This window comes from Cheilinus undulatus, linkage group 15, assembly GCF_018320785.1.
Source record: "Cheilinus undulatus linkage group 15, ASM1832078v1, whole genome shotgun sequence".
Taxonomy (NCBI): domain Eukaryota; kingdom Metazoa; phylum Chordata; class Actinopteri; order Labriformes; family Labridae; genus Cheilinus; species Cheilinus undulatus.
The window spans coordinates 43874931-43900905 of NC_054879.1; the positions used below are offsets into that span (position 1 = coordinate 43874931).

At 38.6% G+C, this 25975-nt stretch overlaps 1 protein-coding gene across 1 annotated transcript in view; it reads left to right on the plus strand.

The window, feature by feature from the left end:
• Nucleotides 1-25446, plus strand: part of stk39 (serine threonine kinase 39) — a 53495-nt gene extending 28049 nt beyond the window's left edge. Inside the window, exons 16-19 of the mRNA XM_041807842.1 lie at nt 12446-12498; nt 12668-12736; nt 15617-15681; nt 24079-25446. Coding sequence (XP_041663776.1) covers nt 12446-12498; nt 12668-12736; nt 15617-15681; nt 24079-24153 — 262 coding nt within the window. The 3' untranslated portion in view covers nt 24154-25446. The remainder of the gene's footprint in view (nt 1-12445; nt 12499-12667; nt 12737-15616; nt 15682-24078) is intronic.
• Nucleotides 25447-25975: the final 529 nt, after the last annotated feature.

The following is a 25975-nucleotide window of genomic DNA, read 5'->3' on the forward strand; positions in this document are numbered from 1 at the left end:
ATGATTAAAAGGGGGATCTCAAGAAAGTCAACCATGGCAGTGTTTAAATGCAGCTTTAAAATTGCTGCATGTTTCTGGATGCATAGTCACTTGACTTTGACCTAAACGTGCAGGCTTTTAATAGATGCAGTAATCATTACCTGCTCCAAAGGGGACCAGTCATTGCTCTGGATCCCTTTATCTCCCCTCAGTCTCAGCAGTTGTATCGTATGGAGGAGGGTGTCACACTCCAATGATTTTCTGGCTGTGCTCCACAATCAGCTCTCCTGCTCTCTGCTTCCTGCTTTAGAAAAGATTTAAATGTGAAAATGTGTGTCTGTCAGCCTCATTATGATAAATGTAATTACTTTCTATTAAAAAAGTATCTCAATGTAGGGCCTGCTTTCTTGAACATGTGCATACCTTCCCTTTGACTCTGCATGCAGACACACCATTAGGGAAGGAGAGAGCAGTTTTAGGGGTGCAGCTATAGACAGACAATAGAGCTTTTTTTAACATGTGAAGGTCTGCCTGTAGCTCCCTGATGAGCTGGTCACAGAGCCGACTCTTAGTGGAACAGACATCTGAAGGTCCCTCCCCAGGAATCTAGCACAGCACAGCAAGCCCTTTTATTCTCTTCCTACGGACAAAAAATAGTTGTGTGGATGTAACCAGAGATGGCTGGCTGTTTGCCCACTGACAGGGTCATTACACTTTATAATAAAACATACTATTAAGCATAAGTGAAACATCATAGATACTTAATTCATCATTTGTGAAGCACTTTTAAATTATGTATGTGTCATGTGTAACACAGTTAATAAAGCTTTATTGATGCATTTGTGAAGTGTTAATAAATACTAGGGCTGTCAGCATTAATGCATTAATTATGCTTCAAAAGATCCATCATTAATGCAATCATTTTTTAAAACAAATTAGTCACATTCTTACCATACCATACAATACAAACCATGCCATGCAATGCCATACCATAACATACCATACCTTAAACACCATGCCATACCATACCATACAAACCATGCCATGCCATACCATACAAACCATGCCATGCCATACCATACAAACCATGCCATACCATACCATGCCATACCATACAATACAAACCATGCCATACCATACCATACAAACCATGCCATGCCATACCATACAAACCATGCCATACCATACCATGCCATACCATACAATACAAACCATGCCATGCCATGCCATACCATAACATACCATACCATACAAACCATGCCATGTCCTACCATGACGTACCATACCATGCCATACACACCATGCCATACCATACAATACAAACCATGCCATGCCATACCATACAGTACAAACCATGCCATGCCATGCCATACCATAACATACTATACCATACCATACAAACCATGCCATACCATATCATACAATACAAACCATGCCATACCATACCATGCCATACCATACAATACAAACCATGCCATACCATACCATACAAACCATGCCATGCCATACCATACAAACCATGCCATACCATACCATGCCATACCATACAATACAAACCATGCCATGCCATGCCATACCATACCATGCCATACCATACAATACAAACCATGCCATACCATACCATACAAACCATGCCATGCCATACCATACAAACCATGCCATACCATACCATGCCATACCATACCATACAAACCATGCCATGTCCTACCATGACGTACCATACCATGCCATACACACCATGCCATACCATACAATACAAACCATGCCATGCCATACCATACAGTACAAACCATGCCATGCCATGCCATACCATAACATACTATACCATACCATACAAACCATGCCATACCATATCATACAATACAAACCATGCCATACCATGCCGTGCCATACCATGCCATACCATACAAACCATGTCATACCATACTATACCATGCCATGCCATACAAACCATGTCATACCATACCATACCATACAAACCATGCCATACCATACCATACTATACAAACCATGTCATACCATACTATACCATACAAACCATGCCATTACCATACCATACAAACCATGCCATACCATACTATACCATGCCATGCCATACCATACCATACAAACCATGCCATACCATACCATACAAACCATGTCATACCATACTATACCATGCCATGCCATACCATACCATATAAACCATGTCATACCATACTATACCATGCTATACCATACCATACCATACCATACAAACCATGTCATACCATACCATACCATACCATACCATGCCATGCAATGCAATGCAATGCCATGCCATTCCATCCCATGCCATGTCATGCCATGCAATGCCGTACAAACCAAGCCATGCCATGCCATGCCAAGCCATGCCATACCATACCATACCATACCATGCTTAATTATACTTTACCATACCATACAAACCATGCCATACCATGCTAAATTATACCATACCATGCCATGCCCTACTATGCCATACCATACTATACCATTAATGTATCATTTCTTTGTAAGTTGGAGCCTGTTTCAAATCTTTCTTTGTAAATCAAAATCTTGTTATCTGATTAAAAACAATTCAATAAATGTTTTTCATGAGTCTAGATGACAGAACAATGCCATATCAATGCTATGTTAGAAAGCACACATGCCGACCATAATGTGCATTTTTTAATGACAGCTCTTGTTGATATAAATTTAATGTCATCCTTCAGACTTTCAGGGGATCTTGTTAAAATGTGTCACAGCAGAGACATTCATCTTCTGAATCCATTTCTACTTAGACGTGTGTTCACTGTGCTTAGTGTGATCCTGGCATTAGGCTGTCATGTCATCTCTCTGCTCTGTCGACTCAAACATTCAGTAGAAGAGAGGCAGACATGTGACTGACGCCCCCTTTGATCTAAGTCCATGAAGCTAGATGGCATTTTTGTTTTAGAAAGGAGAAGGCTTTTAAACGCTCACACTTATCCATCTGGTGGATTACTGAGACATTTTGCACACATGCTCTCTAGAATGACACGCAGGATGCAATGGAGCGTTTGAATCATACTTACACTTAAGTAGATAAGATTCACTTGACAGAAAGCTTGATTAACTTAAAGTCTTCCACCTATATTTTATGGCTTGACTCGTTATCAGTTATGCTGGATTAGAAGCAGTATGTTCCTTTATTTTGAAAGGGAAATTTGAGTTTAAAGGAGTAGATTCTGAGCTCTTTGCATCGGAAGGAAACCGACCTTATTTCACAGCTGAGGGAAATTGCCTGGTACATTTTTAAGTGAATCATCACAGGACAGGAGGTGCTCAAAAAATGAGATTGCGGATCATAATTTGGGATTTTCTTGGATCTGTTTCTGTTTCCTGGTGAGCAGAAGAAAATGTATTTACGGTAACAAATAACATGACTTTATCTAAAGAGGATGACTGTAAACAGAACATCAGCAGAGTTCTTTACTTGGGCCTCATCACAAAACAAAGTAATTTTAAAATAATCCAAATCCCATGTTTACTGTTAGATGAATAAAGGGTCCTTGCAAAAAAAAATTAAAATCCCACATTAATCAGAATAACTTTATTTGAGAAAGCACTTAACTTCTAATTGGTCTTCTCTCTCTGCTAATAAAGAAGTTCAGCCCATTAGCACAAATGTATGGAAATATGATCCCCCAGAAGCAGAGACGAGGGAAACGCAGCATCATGACTGGACTTTTGTCAACATTTTGCTTGGAACTCGTTCAATCTCTTTTTCTAACAAAGGCACTGAGGTGTCCTGAGAACAGCGTCGTCAGCAGCTTGAAGGGGAAGTTCAGACTTGCATAATGTTGGTGCAATGTCATTGGAGCTTAAATAGCAAAAATAGCACAGAAGCAGATTGATTTTAGTGAACAGCTCAGTCCAGTGGTGACATTTCCTTCTCTTCTTCTTTATAAAGGGTAACGAGAAGTCCACAAATGTCAGTGTCGCCTCTGAGGCATCTTTTTAGTGAATCTGAGTCAACAGTAGTGCTGGGATATCACCAATAATCCTGGAGTCTTGTTAACAAGTTGCTGGCAGTTATTTTAGCATAATAAATTAAATTCATCTGGTTGGAGCCACATCACAAGCTGTCGTTAAGATAATTAAAACAAAATCCTTTATTTGCTTTCACTTTGTTTTGTCACGCTGTAAGTCAGTGGTTCACAAAGATGTGGCCAGGCACATTGGTGCCTGCAGTGTGCGAGATGTTTTTCTGCTCTTTGTCAGTCTCTTTCTCGGCTCAGCACCTGCCCACCTAGGTTTGGATGTGCGTGTAGACTTTTTCCAGGCACATTGGTGAGCCTTGAGGAAAGACAAAGGCTGAATCCCAATCCCACTTAACCCTCAATCTTACCCTCAAGCTTAACCCTCAGTCTTAACTCACCCCTCAAAACTGAGTGTTAGGGCCATCTTGGACTTAGAAATGGGACACCCCTTAATAGCAGTTGTGATTTCAGACTGTAGAGGGCAGTAATGTGCAAAAACTGCATAGTAGTCTGTCAATTCAGACAAAAACTATACAACCGTTCAACTGGAGATTAGGGCCAGGAAATGAATTGAAAACTAGATTCAATCACAATATGGCCTGCTTCGATTTTCAAATTGCAGAAGGTGCAATATTTCTTCAACCTGAACTGTGTGACAAAATGGCAGTTTAAAACTTTTTTTTTTTTTTTTTTTTTTTTGCAGCAGAGATTTTCTGCATGACATATCATGCAGTCATTCAAGTGCCATTTTTTAGAATAGCCAAGTGTCTCTCCCCACTCTCTTCCCTGTTTCCAGATCTATCCACTGTCCTCCTATCTCTAATAAAGGCATGTAAAAGCCCAAAAATAAATCTTAAAAAAAAAAAAAAAAATGTTTTCCAAAATTTCCAAAATTTGCCCTTATGGAAATTAGGAATGCACAATGTCAACAGCATAATATCAGTATCAGCAGACATTAGCTTAAAAAGTCAATTTTCTATAAAAACAAGTAAGAAAATTTGTGCCAACGTATATACAATTGATAAATCAGCCCTAAATATTTGCCTGTATTGACTGTAAATATTGGTTAATTTTAGCAAATATCATACTGTATCAACTGGAAATATGGGCCTAAAAGGACTGTCAGTATCTGCCTATATAAGCTTTCCATATCTGCATACAACAGCTGTAAACGTCCACCTATATTGGCTGTAAATACCAGACTGTATCTTATATAAATTTCAGCCTTTTGATTCAAGTATCTGTCCTAAAGGGCTGTAAAGGTTGCTCTATACAGTATAGGTCCATACTGGCTGTCAATATTGGCCTATATCAGCTCTAAATATCTGCCTATATTGGCTCTAAATATCTTCCTTTATCAACTTTTAATATCTGCCATGTAGGTCTGTAAATATTGGCCCATATTGGCTTTAAATGTCGACATGTACTGTATCTGCTGTAAGTATCGACCTGTACTGGATGTTGGATGTTGTATCATCCTGTATTAGCTGTAAATATTGGCCTAAAACAATTGCAAATGTCAGCCTTGTGAACCTATAATGGTTGTGAATATCCGCCTAGATCGGCTGTAAATATCAGCCTACATCTGACGTGAGCATAGGCTTACACATGAGGACAAAATTATCAGCCCCCCCATGAAAATTTTATTGATTTAAACACATTTTTAAGTGCTGTTGAACAAAACAGTGTTTTTTTAACACAGCTTTTCCAAACATACTAGTTTTATTTTGGATGCTGAAATTATTTAGTTTAGTTATTTACTTTGCACACAGAAATAAGAATATTCCAGAATAAACAACAAATACCAGGGTCTAAATTATTAGCCCCCCTCGTGCTAATGGTCAATAGTGTCTACATTTTTCTGGATAACAGCCTGCAGTTGTTTGTTACAGTTTTCAGCAAGTCTCTGACACGTCTCCTGAGGAATCCCAGCCCATTCTTCTCTGGCCAATCTCTCCAGCTCCTCCAGATTTGATGGTCTTCTGGCAAGGACCTCGTTTTCAGTTCACCCCATAGATTTTAAATGGGATTTAAGTCAGGGCTTTGTGCAGGACACTCAATAACGCTCACTTTGGTCTTCTGAAGGTAGTTCTTCACTAGGAGTCACGTATGTTTTGTGTTGTTGTCGTGTTGGAAGACAAAGTGACGACTCAGACCCAGTTTTGCTCCTGACAGCTTCAGGTTTTCTTTCTAAATCTCCTCATTTCCTTCTTTCTTTATGAATCCTTCCACCTTGACAAGGTTCCCAGTTCCAGATGCACTGAAGCATCCCCATAGCATAATCCACCCACCACCATGTTTCACTGTGGGGACGGTGTTCTTTGGGTGATACGCTTCTCCCTTCTTTCTCCAAACATAAGCAACATCTCCAGAGACCAGAGAGCTCTAGTTTAGTTTAATCTAACCGAAGGACATGTTTCCAGTATTCATAATCCTTCTCCAGGTTGTCCTTAGCAGACTTCAGTCTGGCTTGAAGGTTTCTCTTCTGCAAAGGGGGAGTTTTGCTTAGTCTGCAACCTCACAGTCCATTCCTGTGCAGCGCTCTATGGTCTTCTTTTAGACTACTAAAAATCACTCGGTCCATGCTGGCTGTCAGTATTGGCCTATATCCGCTCTAAACATCTGCTTATATTGGCTGTAAATATCTCCGTACATCAGCTTTTAATATCAGCCTAATAGGGCTGTAATTATCGTCCCATATTGGCTGCAAATGTTGGCAAGTATCTGCAGTCAATATCGGCCTGTTTTAAGCGTAAATATCGGCCCACATTGGATGTTGGTATAGGCTTGTATCAATTGTAAATATTGTCCCATATCAGCCGTAAATATTGGCCTAAATCAATTCTATAAATATCGACTATAAATATCAGCCTACATCTGATGTAAGCATAGGCTTTTCTAGGCTGTAAATATTGGCCTATAGCGGCTACAAATATTGGCCTACATGTGATGTAAGTATTGTCTATGTTGAAATAAGTTTGTGGAGTTTTAGTCAGGCCCACCACACATTTATCAGCTAAAGTTTTTGATAATTCCTTAAACTTTAAGTGTGTTGTAAGGACTGATGTTTTACATCTGAACTTTAACAGCTACATACATAAAATTAATCTGTAATAAATTGGCATATTGGATGTTGACAAAAATCCCAAACCATGCACTCTCTAAAGCTACAGTAACACATGTTGAAGCTGCCGTTTGGCATGGATATGAATATGGTGTGCTCTAAGATTTTGGCTTGATCTTAAGTTTGCCATAGACAAACTGAACCACTGTTGTAAATTATGGGATTTAGCCTGTTGGTCAATCAAATTTAGATGATTGTCATGGGTCCATAATTTCAAAACCACTTCCTCGAAGTGTCCTTTTGTTGTTTTGTTCTATTTATAGAGACAACAGGAATTTTCTTGGAAAAATAACAGATTTTTCAGTCCCATATTTATCCCTTCAGTGGTAATTTATGCCTGGAAATGCTTATTCTCCACATCTGATGAATGATAGGTTTGCCAATAGACCTAATAGTAGTACAGATTTTTGCATGTTCAGCTGATCTGCTCTTCACTTACAGAGAGAAGCTGAGAGTAAATTATGCTAAATAAAGAGAGAACCCTTTCCTATAATTAATAACCAATCCCATATGTTCCTTCTGGGAAGGTTTTTAAAGATGTAAGAAATCTTCTGGGAAATCATAGACCCAAGAAATGAAGATTAATTGAAGCCCTAGTGACAGTTTAACAGAATACAGTTCCCAAAGTGCTGAGCTTTTTATGCCCCGTCTGATTTTTTCTTTTACATGCATGCAGCCAAGGGATAGGCTATAAAGTTATGACCTTTGGGTGCCTTTCTGAGTCATAAGAGTTTATCTCCCTTTGTATTTATCGCCACTTTTCAGTGGAACATATAATTAAGTGTCAACCATATAGAGATGGACAGCACAGCTCCAGCTCCTCTTGTTTCACAAATGTGAAGCCAAAATAGCCTTCGATGGGTGCTGATATATTGAGCATTTAGAGCAATAGTCTTACCTCCAATTTCCACATGCAGAAACCGCGCTGCAATCCGCAGATAAATCGTACTGCAGAGCACATCGTCCCCTCTCTAGTCTATCAGAGCAGTTCCACAGCCAGCGCTCCAATCCAGCAGTCGTGCGCCACTCTTTTTGAGAAACGCTGCAGGTCTATTTTCAGTGTTGGTCGCTGCCAAACCGCGTGAATCAGAAAGCTCCAAACAGGAAGTCACAAGCGTAGAATATCTGGTTCTTTGAAATTACAATATAATGCATGGACTCCTGATCATAAATCATCTATATCAACATTATGTCTCATCCTGCAGTGAGAGCAAAGGGTCAGCGAGAGGTCAGTGGGTCACAGAGCTACAACAGTGCCATTGATGAGGAAAAGTTAACTTTCTGAGGACATTTAGCCAAAGAATTTTTTTTTTTTTTTTTTTAAGATTTATTTTTGGGCATTTTTGTACCTTTATTAGATAGAGGAGGACAGTGGATAAAGTCAGAAACAGGGTCAAGAGTGGGGGAGAGACATGCAGAGAAGGGCCTCAGGCTGGATTTGAACCCATGCCACCCGCATACATGGGGAGCGCCTTAAATCACTAGGCCACCTGCTCCCCAATTTAGCCAAAGAATTTAACATAAAAACAACAAATCCTTGAAGCAAACATTAACCTTTTAACTTCCTAATGTACTCACTCGATGGTGGAAGCAATAATATCATGGACTTATACTGGAAAGGATGATAGATTAACCCAGAAAGGTAAAATTGTTAGCTGTTGACATATGCCCTAGACGTGCTTCCAGTGGGCGAGGTTGCTCACCTGCAGTCGGAGCAAACCCGAGGTGCTTCGGTGCGCGGCACAGTCGTCCCATGTGGAAATTACGGGTTAGTCAGGCTACTTGAATTTACACTGTAAAGCTTTGTCATAAATCTTCTGTTGTTTTAGGGACTACACAGCCATCTCACTTATGTAAGCTAGTTAAGAATGTGTCAAAAATAAAAAGGGGCTTGCAGGGTGAAATGCTAATTTTACTGCTGTTGAACTGTGGAAAAGAATAAATCTTCTGACTGGTATTTGAAGGGGAGCTCTGACTCTCACGCATCCTGACAGTGTTTTGTCTGCTATATATGTCTAATCCCAAAAGGGCATGTGTTGCTGACAGAATGCTTTCTAAACACTTAGTTTCCTCCAGAGGAGGAATGATTTATTTGTGCAGACTTTTACGGTTATGATCCTGTGACATACATGTCGCCTCGGCTCGGCTGTGCGCTCTCTGCTTCCACTGCTGGGTTTAGAAATGTTATTTACATCCATCCGCTCCACTAGAGTTTTTACTCTATTTTCTCTTCCACCCGTAACTCTCAAAAATTAAAAAAGTCACGTTGACTCACAGCTCTGCTGATAGTAAATCCTCTCTCTCACTGTTTGGTATAGACTTTCTTTTAACAAACTCATTGCAGATACGTCTCTGGTTATGTGCGCTGAATTATGGCTCTAATCTCATTTGAAATGAGGGCTGTGGTCTGGCTGTGTGATTTATTCAGCAAGACTACAAACCAAATTAATCTTCTCTCGTTGCGCTTTGGGTGGGACTGATGTCCTGCTATTTTCAGAAACCGGCTTCTGCACTGTCAAACACAAAATCTGAAGAGAGATTTAATGCTAGCGAGGCAAATAAATGCAGGATGATGCTGCAAAGCTGCAAAGAGGTACATTAAACAAACACTAACTAAAATGCTGAATGCCACTTTTCTTTCATCTTATTGCAGTTGGAAGCATAAAAACCAGCTCAACATGGAGTTATGTTACTGCACAATGCAAACACTTAGATCACATCCAATCATATTCAACAGAATCTTAACAGGAAATGCACACAGATAAGCAGACTTCAGCATTCCTGCAGCTCTGAAGAAAAGCAGCAATCCTTTTTTTTTTTTTACTTTAAAGTATATTTATAGCATTTCCTATATAAATTTTCCTTTCGCTGTATGTAGAGTGTGTTAAAAGAAGCAGCTGTTACCTTCAGACATCTTAAAATAATGCTTGGAACAAGCAGTGAGTAATGTCCTCTTTACAAACTTGGTAAAGTACTGTTTTATCGCTGCAACATAGACTGTGCATTACAAGAGTAGCTACTATGGATGGAAGTTTTAGTATTTCAGCTAATAATCGGCTAATCAAGCATTTATTATGCAACATGATATGTTTGGCTCCAACTTAACCACTCTACAGATTTTACATACAGAATTTGAGGAGTGATAAGATAACAGCTTAAACTCCCAATCGGAGCAAACAGATGGATGCTGGGATGGAGGTGGGTTGAAGGCGAGAGCACAGTGCTGATCCAGGCAGCAGCGATGCAGCAGGGGAAGAGACTGGAAATCTTGCAGCTTAAATAGCCCACTAATTTAGGAGGACGCGAGTCATGTGATTTAATTAAGATGCATGTCAGGTGAGAATGATTGACAGCTTGTTTTCATTTTAGGTATGTATGTGTGTAAACGAGGGCTATTGAGAGTATAAATATATGGATAAGATCAACACGGAGATCCACAGTATGAACGAGATGGTCAACGCTTTATTGTCACCTCAGATGACGCACTGTTTATTGGCTACAGTGCTTAACAAATTTATTAGACCACCCTACCCTAACCAAAGTAAGGTGTATGCCACAGCTGCCCTAAATTAACAGCATTGGTAATTACCTAAATCATTTTTGATGTTTCTGCAATGGTTAATACACCAATATGTAGAAGCTCTTTAACCCAAATGATATTTTTAATGCTAAAATATAATTATTATTGATATCCATGAATTTTCAATTTTACTGATTTAGAAAAATAACTGAAAAAATAGTAAAGCACATTAATATTTCTTGATTAATATGTCAAATTATAGTTATTTACTTGCATTCCAGAAGAGAAAAATGAGTTTTAGTGGTTGAATGTTATGCTTGATTCATTTCTGACTTCTCAGAGAAGCCCAGTGAGTCGGCTCAAATTTGGGTGAATTCAGTTTGAAATTCCTCATGCCTGTTCAAAGTAGTAAAACGTGGAGAGCTCACTGAAAATGAAAGAGTCCGCATTAAAGCACTTCATGATGCTGGATGGTCTTTGAGACAAATATGACAGGTGGTCTAATAAATTTGTTAAGCACTGTATGTGTGATGATGAACAGCAATAGAATGGCGTCTCGTTTCGTCAGGGAGCAGTAGAAGGTCAAATAAACATCTCAGTTCCAAAAAAAAGAGAATTTTCTGGCTATTATTTGAAGTATCAGGCTTTAAAGGGTTAAATACAGTTATTTTTTTACCTCCAGAGTCCAAGCGTCTTCCCAGTTCTCTGTTTTGGTTTTCTTGCCCACAATGGTCTCGTCTTTTTTTCAAGGTTTTATTTTAACCTTTAGAATAGACAGGACATCTTAAAAATAATCTCACATCTGTTTTGTGCATGCAAAGGCCGAAATATGTCTTTGGTTAAAACACTGTGGTATTCCACCAGGGTGTCTAATGGTTATTTAAAAACAATAAAACACAATAAAAATGCATTATATACATAATGAAAACCAAAAACAGGCACAGATGAGCTAGATTAGGAGGGGCTTCAGGTTCACACTGAAGAGGTGTTGGATAATAACATAAAATTAAAGGTGCAGCATGAGCAGCAGGCAGATTTTAAACTATCACTATTGATTCAATCATTATATGGAAATTAGGACAATAAATGTTGTAATTTTTCTTCTTTGTAAAATGGACCCTGTAGCGTTCTCCTGAAGGCAGAAGCTGAAAGTGTCGGTGATTTAATGGATTTTTTTGGAACCTCATATTCAACCAGGAAGAGCTTGAGATAAAATCTCTTTTAAGAGTCTCCTGGCCAAGCAGGCAGCAGCACAGGAGGGAAAGCTTCTGCCCAGCAATAAGCTGTCACATGCAAGAAACATTGGTTGTAGTCACACAACACCTCCAGCCAATGTATCTGCCTCCAAGTCATTTAAAATTGCAGAATTTGAGCCCAAGTCTTTACTTTTGATGTCACAATGCAGTTCAGTTCCTAAATTTGAATTCTGTTTTGTATTAAAACTTTTGAAGGGAGCAGTAGAAATCATTTTTATGCCCTGCAGCTGTGAATATTTATCTTAAAACAGATATTTTAGTCAGGAGTGATTACAGAACAAACACAGGGATGCAGATGATAGTTCAGTATGGTTTGTTCCTGCAGCATTAGTGCTTGATATCCTCCATGTTTGACAAGCTCACTGCTGTGCTCCTGTTGTGTGTCAGCTGTACTGCTTGTCCACCTTGTCATCTGCTCTCCTAGCTCCCATCAGTCATTCCATGTGTATACACAGCCCTTGTCCTGACCTCCAGAAGCTGTAACAACAAATTGAAATGTGCCATTTCAGATTCGACTCTCACAACCCCCTCCTCTTCTTCTTCTTCTTCGCTCTCCTTACAGGAACTCCAGAAAGGAGCTGAATGACATCCGGTTTGAATTCACTCCTGGGAGAGGTAAGAGCTCGGCCTATATGGATTTGAAATGTGATAACATCTTCAGGATCTCTGTGTTCTAATGGCTAATGCCTGTGTTTGTGCTCCTGACAGTATCTAATTCAATATCAAACACAATTACTGGCTAAGTGGAATGTTGCAGGTCCAATATTTGTCGTATTGTTCTCAGACACGGCTGATGGCGTTTCCCAGGAACTGTTCTCTGCCGGTCTGGTCCATGGGCACGACGTTGTTATTGGTAATGTTTCAGCTCTTTATTCTCCTGTTATCTCTGTGCATACTGATCTAGACTCATGTAGCATGAAACATCACTCAGAGTATCAGAATTTACTAGAAATGCTATTATCAGATGTAAACATATAGTTTAATCCACAGGATGTGACAAAACTGAGACTGAAAGGATTATCAGTAAAAGTGACACCTTCTTTTTAAAAGGAGACCTACATGATCAGACAAGTTCATCCTGTTGCATAGATATTTGTACCTCTCATATGCATATTGAACTAAAAACTCACTAGATATCTGCATTCTGAGTAATTTGATCTCATAAAATCACAAGGAGGCTGCCATGTTTTGGTCCATGCTGGTACTGGGACGTCACTTAGCCAGAGTGCTCCTGGTCGACATTTTTCTCTCTCTCTCTCTCTCGCACCAAAACTTTGCTTTAAACACCAAAATTTGTTTATTTATTATGTGGATAGCAATCATGGAAATATAGCAGATAAACTGGTGAATGATGATTCAGATTACCCCCACCCAACCCCTCCTCTTTCTGTCTCTCTCTCGCTCTTGCACTGAAACCTCACTGTAAACACCGTAGTTTGCTGGTGTATTATGTGGATATCAACCATGAAAATATAACGGATAAAGGCATACATAGTCTACTCACAGGTCATAACAGAGGGTGAATGAAAAAGTTGCTCTCCATCTCTCCAACTTGGCTCAGCGCTACTGTATGTGTGCTTGTGAGCGTGTGCTGTATGAAGTTCTCTGTCAGGATGGAGCCAACAGGATTTTAAAGGAGTGACAGAGACACAGACTCACAGTATGCAAGAATTTGCCACATTCTATGATTTTTTGCAGTGAAGGCAAACAAAAACACATTGGACTCAGTGCGCAAGATCTGACTGTGTGACATTTTTTGGATTATGGATCTGAAAAAAGGCACCCGAAAGTAATGGACCCAGTATGTAAAGACCTTAAGGGCTGCATCTCAGAGATGCTGCACATCTCACACAGGGAGAATTTTAAGATTGAAGTTGTCTTTTGCTTTTTCCTGCACCAGGAGCGGTTACCGGTCAAACTAGGAAGGAAAATGATAAACACAGAGCCATATTTACCTTGTTGTAGCAAATATGTATGTCCACATCAAGGTTTTTATAGTTAACTAAAACTAACCAAATAACAAAAACTAAAATTCAAAAATCATTTTAGTTAACTGAAACTAAGTAAAAACTGAGCTTTACCAAAAAAGTGAAAACTAACTAAAAGTTTTGTGAGCTTACAAAACTAACTGAAATAAAATAAAAATGGAGACAAAATATTCTTAGTTTTAGTCTTTGACACAACCAGACTGACTGGCACCGACACCAGGGTCTGAGGAGTCTGAAATTGTCTGATCTGATTGGTTTAGACTTCACACAGTGGTAGTTTTATGTCTGGAGTTGTATTCAAGCATCATCATTAGGTAAATAAAATGATAAGTGAGGAGTAGCCTGTTTTAATATGTTTTAAAAAATGTATGATGCTCACTCAGCCCCGACATCTATCCATAAAAACACTAAAACTAACACTAAAAGTAATTAAAATTTAATTAAAATGCATTAATGCGGATTAATCCATCATCATGATTAATCTGATTAAAAATTTTAACACAATTAACCCATCTACAGCGCAGAATGACTCAAAATCCCTGAAACGTCTCTGGCAACGCATTTTGGGCAGTTTGTCCAAGTGGGGTTACCGCCACGCATTCGCAAATGGGCCGTTGATCCGGTAGTGACCAACCAACTTGATATGGAAGACGCTAAACAGCACGTTGGCCCTCTCAATGGGAAATTTTAGTACAAAAAAAAATACGAGACGAAACAGTCGACCGACATAAAGTATAATGCACATTCTGCAGGAAGGAGTTTTCTTTTCACTGAACCACTTCCAGCTTAAAATACCACATTAACACGAAGCATACGTTCGTTGGAGATTGAGTCGGTTTGCTTATGCAAAATGAAACGTGATTAATATTGATTAAAAATAAATGATATTTAATTATGATTAATCGAAATTAATCCACAGCAACCCTGTGATTAATCAAAATACATTTTTAAATGTTTGACAGCACTAATAAAAACTAAACCAAACTAACAAACGAGCAGTCAAAACGAATAAAAACTAACCTGAGATCGAACACAGAAAGTGAAAACAAAATAAAAATAAAATCTAATTATTATAACCTTGGTCCACGTCTGTAGATTATGTTTGAATTCTGTTTCTTGATGAACCAGACGAAGCTAAAACACATCTATTTAATGAAGTTGTTCCCCAAACTTCTACCCTTTATGAAGCTTTCTGTTTCCACACGGTTCAAGATCTAGCAGGTAAAGAGAAACACAGAAAAAAACACTTCCGGTTTGCGATTTTCAAAGTAAAAGCCCACTTTAGCATTTTTTTTTTTGGAGAAACTTCCTTGGTTTGTACGTAATGCTTTTATTTTGAAAAGCTACCGGCATGCTTCCACTATACACTGAATCAAGTCACTTGTAGGGAGTTTTGAGGTAAAACTTAGGAGGAAAGAGCTTTGAAAACATGCAGCGAACTTGTGCCTGGTATGAAAGCTGTTATGGCAGCAACAGCTGCAAGCAGCAGAACATACTGCCAGTCTGAAACAGCGGTTGCTGCATAGGAATGGCGAGGAGCGCTCATACACAACCAGTGCAGACCAAAACATGGCAGCTTTCTGGTGAGTTTGTGAGCTCAAATTACTCTAAATGCAGATATCTAGTGAGTTTTTTAGTTTAGAGATACAAATATCTGTCAACAAGATGAACTGATCATGCAGGGTTCTTTTTAACATTTATGTGCTCCGTTATTTGACCATTGATGTTTGTCCTCTACATTCCAGTTGCTGCTAACCTTCAGAAGATTGTAGATGACCCAACTACCTACAAAGTGTTGACCTTTAAGCTGGTGAGTTTCCACATGATTGATGGGTGATGACACCCTCATGAGTTTGTCCCGGCTGACAACGTCCAGCTGTAAACAGCTCATTGATGAAAGAGTCAGAGAGGAATGAGCGCACGGCTTCAGAGAAAAATGTTCTGTCAGTGACGGATGCAGTGGACTGGATGACTCGATCAGTGTGGGGAAATCAATTCACACAAGAAAAAGGATTCCAATCATTTTCAGACAGTCCACAAATGCCTTTTTATTTCAGGTTGTTGATGCAGTCGATGACATGAAAAACCCAAACTTGACTGCAAGAATTTAGAGCTGCACTGTGAAAGCATTCTCATACAGAAGGAGGATTAGCATAGCTCTTAAGCTAAACAGTTCATTGCTTTAAATTATAGGCTCATACATACTCAATCACTTTTTTCTTGTCCTGTCAGAGCTTTCACTTTGTAAGCTGTCAGTCCACCCAGTCGCCCCAGTTTATTATTGCATTTAAATGGATTAAGAGCAGATTCAGATTAGGAGTGTCCCCTTCCAGAGTTAAATCTGACTGATCAGATTTTGCCTGTCGTAGGATAAATGTCCTTTTTATTGTTCATTGATCCACATTAAAACCACATAATCAAACTGTTTGATAGAACTCGAACCATCCTTTCCCCACTCACAAAGTCTGATTCTTGAGGGGATTGTGGACAGGCCAGGGCACAAATATTTGCTTGAAAAGCCTGAAAAAGTGTATTTTGCATAATATGTGACCTTTAAGTCCATTATGATTCTAAAGAAGTGGGCTGTGGCACGCTGCTAAATCAATGAAAAACGTGGTACTTTCAACAAATCCTTCACAATAAAAGACTGTAGTTGCTGTTTTATCAAGTGCTTTTAATGTGAACGCCCACATCAGGGAATGTAGCATTTTCAGTTGTGGTTTTATCAGAAAGGCAGTCATGTGAGCTTATGTTTTATGTGTGGGAACAATGTTATTATTCCTGGAGCTATGATTTGATACAAAGTGCAGGAATTATTTTCAGAATTACATTCATTAGTATTAATAATTTGATATTCAAACCAATATAGGCTATGAGTCAGGGTTTATTTGGAGAACACTGGCAAATCTCTGTGAAATTTGACATTTAACTCCCCCATATAGCTGGAATTGAATGATCCTTGTTTCATAAGCTGGTGTTTGACTATGGGACTGGCAGTTAATTGAGGCTCTCTCTGATGAATCACTGAATATTTGACTGTTTGTTAACGCCACTAAATGGGTTTATAATTTAGTTTAGTCAATTTTGACATTAAAAAGTTAGATGGGATCAAATCAAATCATTGGATGTCCTGAGATTCCTTCAAATGTTACAACACAAAAGTATGACCGATATAACAAATTTATGTGACATTTTTGTTTCAAACATGTTAAAAAGGGATCAGAATAAAGTGGAAAAAATTAAAAACATAAGGCAAGGAAGGTGGAATGATACAGTATCCTGAAAGAAGTGGATCAAGGTTTGAACTTATCAAACATATATGAGTATAGAAACCTTTCTACTGGGTCAGTTTTTAGAGAAGTGGCATAGAATATGTCATATTTATCTTTTATACTAGTTTAACTGATGGCAGAGGCTGCTGTGTGAATTGGTCATCATCGGCTAATCTCATTCATACACATTTGTGTCACTCACGTAGCAGCTGGAGTAATTTAGAGTTAAGTGTCTTGCCCAAGGCAAGGCCGCTTATAATGAGGAATAAAGAGGAGAGTTTTCTGGGGCCCAGCTGAACTGGGGGCCGATGGAGGTCAGCAGAAATCATGGTCCACTGTAAATTAAGCTTGTTCGGCATATTTTATTTTTAACCAGACTCATAAGCACTCCCACCAAAGCAGGAAAACAACTTTTATTGATCATGCTGTAGTACAATAAAGCCTTATTCAAAATGTAACCTAAACCCCTTTTCTTTGAACAGTTTTTCTTTCTATTGGTACTGGTAACAATGTGGATGGGTGTATTAAACTAAACTATTTGTAAAGTATCGTCTAACTTTAAACAACCTTACAGGAATTTTGAGTTTCTTTTGTTCAGACATAAGGTGAAAATAACGATGTTAGTTTTTTACCTTGACAGTTTCGGCAACAGCTCTCGCCTTCTTCAGAAGCATCTCACTGACGGCGTGTGATGTGTCAGCTGGCAGATTTTGAGCCCGCCACGACATGCCATTATGGCGTGGGCGTGGCTGGCCCGGTGGATCTGGCAGCGCCGCTGGGCGTGCCGCGTTTGCCGGCTGTCAAAATCTGCCGGCTGACACGTCACACGCCGTCAGTGAGACGCTTCTGAAGAAGGCGAGAGCTGCTCGCCGAAACTGTCAAGGTAAAAAACTAACATTGTTATTTTCACCTTATGTCTGAACAAAAGAAACTCAAAATTCCTGTATCAATAAGAAGACATGATGAACATTTCTGAGCTATTAAACAACCTTAATCAGAAAGTGACAGAAATGGGTAAAAACCAACAAAAATGGATTAAAATGGCAAAAAACAAGTGACCAACATGGGTAGAAAGTGTCAGAAACAGGTGAAAAACAGCAGAAGCTCATTAAAACTGGCAAAAAATGATGTCAAATATGGGCAAAGTGTCAGAAATTAGTCAAAATTAGCAAACATGAGGTAAAACTGCAAAAAGAAGTGACGAACATGGGCATAAAAGTGTGAGAAATGAGTAAAAACCAGCAAAAATGGGTTAAAACGGCAAAGAGAAGTGGCTAACATGGGCAGAAGTGTCAAAACAGGGTAAAAACCAACAAAATAGATTGACAGGGGCAGAAAAAGTGGCAAACTTGGGCAGAAAGTGTCAGAATTGGGTAAAAATCAGCAAAAATTAGTTAAAATGGAAAAAAGCAGTGGCAAATATTGGCAGAGATTGTTAGAAATGGGTAGAAACCAGCAAAAATGGCTTAAAACTGACAAAAAGGAGTGACAAACATGAGCAGAAAGGGGTTAAAAACAGCAAAAATTGGTTAAAACTGGTAGTAAGAAGTGGCAAACATGGGCAGAAAGTCACAAAAACAGGTAAAAATCAGCAAAAATTTGCTAATTGTGGCTAAAATTGGCAAAAACTAGCACCAAAGTGGTAGACATGGGATGATATGGGTAAAAAGTGTCAAAACTGGCAAAAAGAAGTGGCAAAATTGGTGAAAGTGACAAAACAGAGGCAAAGATGGGTGTAAAGTGCCAAAAATTGGGTTAAAATGGGAAAAATTAGCCAAAAAAGTGGCAAAACCTTTGCAAAGATGGCCACAAAGCAGTAAAGTGCCATCCTACACACATGCATTAATATTACCAATAATTAATTGGTGATAAAAATTTGAAGGACCCATCAACTGGGTTTTTCGGGGGCCCAGCCAATTCTGTATGCAGCCCTGGCCTAAGGACAATTTAGCTGGGGATCGAACCCCTGACCTTCCAGTAAGAAGACCAACTTCATATCTGATCCACAGGCGTCCCATGGCAATCTTTTTATAAAAAATATACTTTCTTTAAAGTTTTATAGTACTATAGTACTATAAACCAGTGGTTCTCAACTGGACTTGCCTCAGAACCCACCAAATCGTCAGCCAAATTTCCAAAAGTGTGTCCAAAAGTTATGATCTTGGATAAAACAGAATTTATGACAGGATAAAGTAACAGGACAAAATGACATGTTTTATACCCTGTTGCCCCAGGATAGTGTGTACATTTTTGCCAGTTTTCCAGAGATCTTGAGGAAAACTTCATTAACATGGTAACAGCAGCTTTTTTCTTGCAAGAAAAGGAGATGAATGAGTCTAAATATTATTAAAACATTAAAATCGACCCATTAGCACAATAAAACAGAGTAAATAAAAGGCATGTTCTTCATAGACTTTTGCCACCATTTTTTTCAAAATATTTGCGACCTACTGAAAACTGCTCTGTGGCCCACTTTTGGGTCCCAACCCACCACTTGAGAACCACTGGTAGACCAAACAAAAGGGAAAGCAGAATAAGATGTACAGTAAATCTGATGTAAACATTAAAAACTGTCTGTAATTCAAAAAGATTTGTTGTAAACATTAAAAACAGGCCTCTTCTCATAAACATAAAGGCTCCAGTATCAATTTTGCCTCTAGGGTTTTAAATATTTTTGACCACTTGCCAATCCTGAATACTTGCCAGTATCTATTTTTGTTTGTTTGGCAGCTTCTCTTTATCTCGTGGACAAAATGTCTTGGGGTCAACGTTAGTTTTCAGCCAAAATCATCAGTTTTCTTTCCTCGGGTTAGTGACTTTTAAAATCAAAACCAAAGCTGTTCTTGTTTTCTTATTTGATCCACAGTTCACTCATGTTTCACTCATTTTTATTAGTTACTCAATTCAATCAAAAAAGGTTTATATGGAGTTTTTCCTGTAAGCTAGAGTCCCTATTTTGTGTTTATAAAGCATTTCTGCCACTTAAAGAAGTCACCTTTGAGAAGTGGTGACATTTCTAAGAAGAAATAATGCCAGTCCTTCTGTATTTGACGGCAAATATGCAAATTAATCGACCTTTCTGTCGTTGTGGGTAAACAACATCTGTGCTGTGGGTCACTGTGCTTTACAAAGTGACCTTTCTGTTATGTTTGCCTTATCAGCAGCTCTTGAGCGCTGCAGGTGGGACGCTCTCTGGAGAGGCAGGGTGAGGGCAGTGCTGGACACAACATGCAGATATATGGACTTAATTTGATTTCCATATGTCAGCTGTGCTTCACTGCAGCAGGTGTGAAATGTTCACCATGTATCTGAATTAAATATTAAGAGTCAGACATTGCAAAACAGTGAGAACAATAACCCTCGCTACAGGGGCATTTTATAACACTTTACATGGACAGTTTATTGTGTGGGATTTTGTTTTTAGAAGAGAGGCTGGACTCTAGAAATCAACACTCAAACATAATAGGAGCGTAACTGAGAATGATTGCCATTGCTAATTGTTTTAAACGTCTTATTCCAAACTCCTGGGCCAGAACACGCTGCTGTAACAGCCTCTTCTTTTCACTAGACTCAGTAATCTGACTGCAGGGCTTTGTTCCCATTCAGCTGCAGAAATAAAAAAATTGGGTACAGATGTTGGTGATGATAAGATCTGGCTCTGGCTTCACTCCCCCAAAATGAGTTTTATTTTCACTTTTATTCCAGCTGCATTATATTCATGCTCTGACCTGATAAACAGCAGGAGAAAGCAAACATGCTGACCTTAACAAAGAGATTTGATATCGGCAAGACGTAGCTCAACCACATTACAAAAATACATGTACATGAGTAGGTGTTTCATTTTATAAGGTTTCTAACGTGAAAGGATTAACATTTATCAGGTTTAAAAGGCTTAATACACAAAAATTTAAATGCAAGTTGTGAAATTTGGTACAAAAGATCAGTCGTATCATATGTAAATGTATCATGGAGTAGGGTTTTTACTTCTCCTGGGTTTGTTGTTCTCAGCCCTGCGTTTACAGTGACATTGGTGGTTTCATTATTGTGTTTATGTCAGTCAGAGGCTCAAACATTTTTCAGTTTTTTTAATGATTAATGATTTTAATGATTCCCTCCTTGTCTTACTATTAACCATGCTACCACATGGAGATTTAGAGAGAGGGCCCCACTCACTCAGGGACACGGTGATTCCCAACTACATAACCCGGTATACATGATACTTTCTCTATAATAACTTGGACAGTAGTAGGTAGTATTGCTATCAGCTGGTTGTTATTTCCAGACAGTCTGGCTGCAGCCCGTTCATCTCTGTTTTTTTTTTTTTTTTAAATTTTATCCACCAAGAGCATACAAACAAATGTGTGCAAACAAAGAGTTATATAGGTATCAAGTTGTGGTGTTGATTTAAAAAATTGTATACGTATAATGAACATTAAAAATAGACAACAAATTGAGAAAAAGAAACGAGGAGGGGAGAAAAATGAGGAGAGAAAACAATTAATAATAATGATAATAATGATAATAATGATTATAATAATAAGAATGATAATAATAATCTGAGACACTTCTTTTGTCAGAACAGAAATACTTGCTAAAACTTTCTCAAAGACATCAGATTAAACTTCTAATCATGGTTTCAGTTATGGTTTGAAGACCAAAAGTTGAGTTAAAAACCTGACAAACCAGATTACACAAAAATTATTAAAGCCAAGTAAACAATGTGCTTGCAGGATAAAAGCTTAACCCCATGAAAACATTCTAACACAGCTTACATAGTTTATGTAGCACCCTTAGCTGCATTAGCTATATAGCTACATAGATAACGTAGCTAAAGTAAAGCTAACCAAGCAACTATGTAAGCTACCTTATTTATGCAGCTACATTAGCTTAAGCTACATAATCTAAAACTCACACTGCTAAAGCTAACTTATAGATAACATCACTACCTAGCTAATTTATCCACGTAGATAACATTCCTAATGCAAAGCTCACTAAGCAGCTATGTAAGCTACGTTATCTATGTATCTACACTAGCTTTAGCTACATTATGTAAAGCTCACGCTGCTAAAGCTAACTTAGAAATAGATAACATCGCTATTTAGCTGAAGGAGCTATGTAGCTTACATAGCTAAAGCTAAGCTTACAGAACAGCTATGTGAGCTATGTTACCTATGTAACTACTTTAGTTTGAGCTACATTTTCCAGAGCTCATGCTGCTAAAGCTAACTTAGTTATAGATAACTCACTACCTAGCTAATTTCGCTTTGCAGATAATGTTCCTAAAGTAGAGTTCACTAAGCAGCCAAGTTATCTGTGTAACTGCTTCAGCTTTAGCTACATTATGTAAAGCTCACACTGCTAAAGCTAACTTAGAAATAGATAACATCTCTACTTAGCTGAAGGAGCTATGTAGCTTATATAGCTAAAGTAAAGTTCACTTAGCAGCTATGTGAGCTATGTTACCTATGTAACTACTTTAGTTTGAGCTACATTTTCCAGAGCTCATGCTGCTAAAGCTAACTTAGTTATAGATAACTCACTACCTAGCTAACTTAGACATGTAGATAAAATTCCTAATGCAAAGCTCACTAAGCACCTATGTAAGCTACGTTATCTATGTAGCAACATTAGCTTTAGCTACATTTTCTAAAGCTCACACTGCTAAAGCTAACTTTGGTATAGATAACATCACTACCTAGCTAAAGGAGCTATGTAGCTAACATAGCTAAAGCTAAGCTCACAGAGCAGTTATCTAAGCTACATAGATACATTATCTAGCCATTAGTTACATGTCTTATGTAGTAATTATGTAGCTACTGTAGCTATGTTAGCTTTATCTAAAGCTAATGAAGCTAAAGGTAGCAACAGTTCATGTAACTACAATTGAAATGGATTTTTATTCACAACATCTGGTGGTTCTGACTGTGTGAACATTCAAACATATAATTTTTGACTTTTTTAATTTTAAATGCAATCTATTTCGGATACTGGGGAGAAAAATCCCATTTGTTTAAATAACAGCATTTTATTTGATGGGCTGCCGAGGGTGCAGTGGTTAGAGCTGTTGACTCATAGCAGGAAGGTTCCTTGTTTAAGTCTGGTAGGAGAGGGCCTTTCTGTGTGGAGTTTACCTTTTCTAACACTTACATGTGCTGGTTCTCTCCTGGTTCTCCAGCTTCCTCCCACCGTCCACAGACATGCACGTTTGGTAAATTTGAGACTCTTGCCCAATGAAAGCTGGGACCTTAAACCAGTTAAGCTGTACAGATAATGGATGGATGGATTTTACTGGACACAAAAACTACAGAGATCACACTTTTTTCACTTTTTAATGCTTTCCAGGAAATTACCAGCGCTCCAAATATATTATGTAATACCTAGACATTGGTCATTGTGTTGGCAGATACTGACATAACGGTGGTAATCAGTGCTAATTATATGATTAAAAGCCTTAATATTTATACTGACTTCATCTGAACCTCAGCAGGAGTAAATCATGCAATCGTCCGGGAGCTGTTTACAGCTGAGGATTTATACACATTAAGTGCACTCAAGATTTGTAGCAGCAGGATGGTGTAGCAGTTTAAGTATTTGAATGTAATGGCAGATCATGTCTCCCTAAGGGATTTAATTACGTTTTTGATAGATTTTTGACAACATTGAAGATGTCTATCGCACACAGAATTGAGCTTTCCAAAGCATTAGCAACAATTCAGTAGGCTTCTGTTCACTCATCTACCTACAAATCATTTTCAGGAATTTTGAACATCAGACCAAGCTGGTTAAAAATCTCTTATTTTGTCACTTTCTCTCCTCTCATTAATCTGCCATCTCACTCTCCAGCTGTCCCACAGATTTTAGCAGGATTACTCGTGTTGTCAGATTGGATGTAAACAGCCGCGCTGACCCCTCTTAACGTCTTCCTCTTCACGCAGGCTTCCAGCTGTGACGACACGGAGATCCCGGACGAGGTGAAGCTGATCGGCTTTGCGCAGCTGAGCGTCAGCTGATGTTCTCTTCACGCCTGAAGCAGGTGAGACGGGGGAGACAGTTCAGGGCAGACAGACTTGAGGAACAAACCGACACTTCCTGCATCTTCTTCCCCAACACTCCCTGTAAACTCCCTCCCTCCCTTCCCTTCACTCCTTCACACCTTCTCCTTAACGTTGAGCTCTGCCACCGCCCCGCCTACGCCCCCTTAACGCTCACTGTCCCCTGATTTTTGACCTTACCGACATTCCACCGCCCAGCGCACAAACGGGGATCAGGATTAAGCCCAGGAACCTAAAGATGTACTCAGGTGGTGACAGGAGGTGATTAAGATGTAGCTTTGAATTTTTATTTATTTTTGTGTTTCTTTTTGTTATTTTATCACCTTTAACTTTTGCCATTTATCTTCTCTACCATTACCAAAGTTGTTATTATTTAAGAAAGAGAAGGTACTTTATTTCAAGTTTCACACTGTTTTGTTACCAGAGTGAGTTCTTTTTCTTGCATCTCACAAACCCACTCCTTTGTGATGTTTCCGAGGTCTTTGTCAGAATGTAAGATTAACTTAATTTATGTCAAAAAGCACATTAGACATAATGAATGTCTAAAACAAGTATGAATCATAATTCTGTGTCAAGACCTGTTTTGCATTGACCAGAAGGGGACCATTAGCGTGATTGTGCAGGAAAAAAAAAAAAGATAAAATGAGACCTGGATGCTACTGTGTATAATTTGCTGCTCTCGACAGTGCTAATGCTTCAAAAAGTTAGAGGTGCCTTGTTCATTTTTCTCCGTGCCTAAGAAAGTAGTGAATGAGCAAGACCACAGAAGGGGCAGAACCTGCTAATGACCATTACACAAATGTATTACTCCAGCAATGACACAAAGTATGTTAACTTAAAGCTACAATGCACTTTTGGGCTGGCCGAGCAGACGCATAGCCCCTGGAATATATAACACAACCTGTAGTCCTGTAATCTGCTCTGGTCGTATTCAAACACCAGGCTAACATACAAAAATGACAACAGTTTCATTTTCTTGCTCTTTTCTGCTGCACTACAAGACCTTTTTGTTTCCCCAATATATAGTTGTTTCTACACTGTACTGTATGACAATGCATCTGAGGATGAAACCAAAAGGCAACTATTGTAAGAGTGAAGAGCCATCCGAATGTCCAGACAAGTCCAGTAGCTCTGAATTATTTTGAAGTATTGAGATGGTAAATATTAACTTCTAATAAAGTCTTTATTCTGAAGTAATTTATTGTGTTTTTTATGTACAGTATGTGTACCATTTCAGCATATTATCCCCTTGTTCCCTCTGTAATCAGCTGATGTCAAATTTCTGATGAGGAGCAACATTAAAGAATTGCTATTATTTAAATAAAAGTGTGGATGTCTTACTCTTTGCTAACAGTGCTACACACCTGACATGAACTTTCAACAGTAAAACTTGAGGAGGAAGTGCCATTTTAAATGCTGGCGACATGTTTTTGACAGAATAACTTGTACTTTAAATGTACAATGTGTAGAGTTTTTGCACTGAAATGTCTCCATTAATTAGAAATGATTACTCTTATGTTGTCTATATTTTTTTGTGTTCAAATATTCCCAACAGTTCTCAAATTCAGACAAATAATAAGATTTTATCATTGTTAAGGGGCATGTCTTGTCAAAAGGGCTGCTGTGACAAAATCACTGTGATGGGCATGATTTACAGATGCTGCGGAAACGCTCAGTACAACATGTGTCCAAGTGTCCACTGGCATTTCCTCTAAAGCAGTGATCCCAGGTTAGGGTGTAGAGAAAACACAAAGCTCCACTATTTTGCACTCTAAACTAA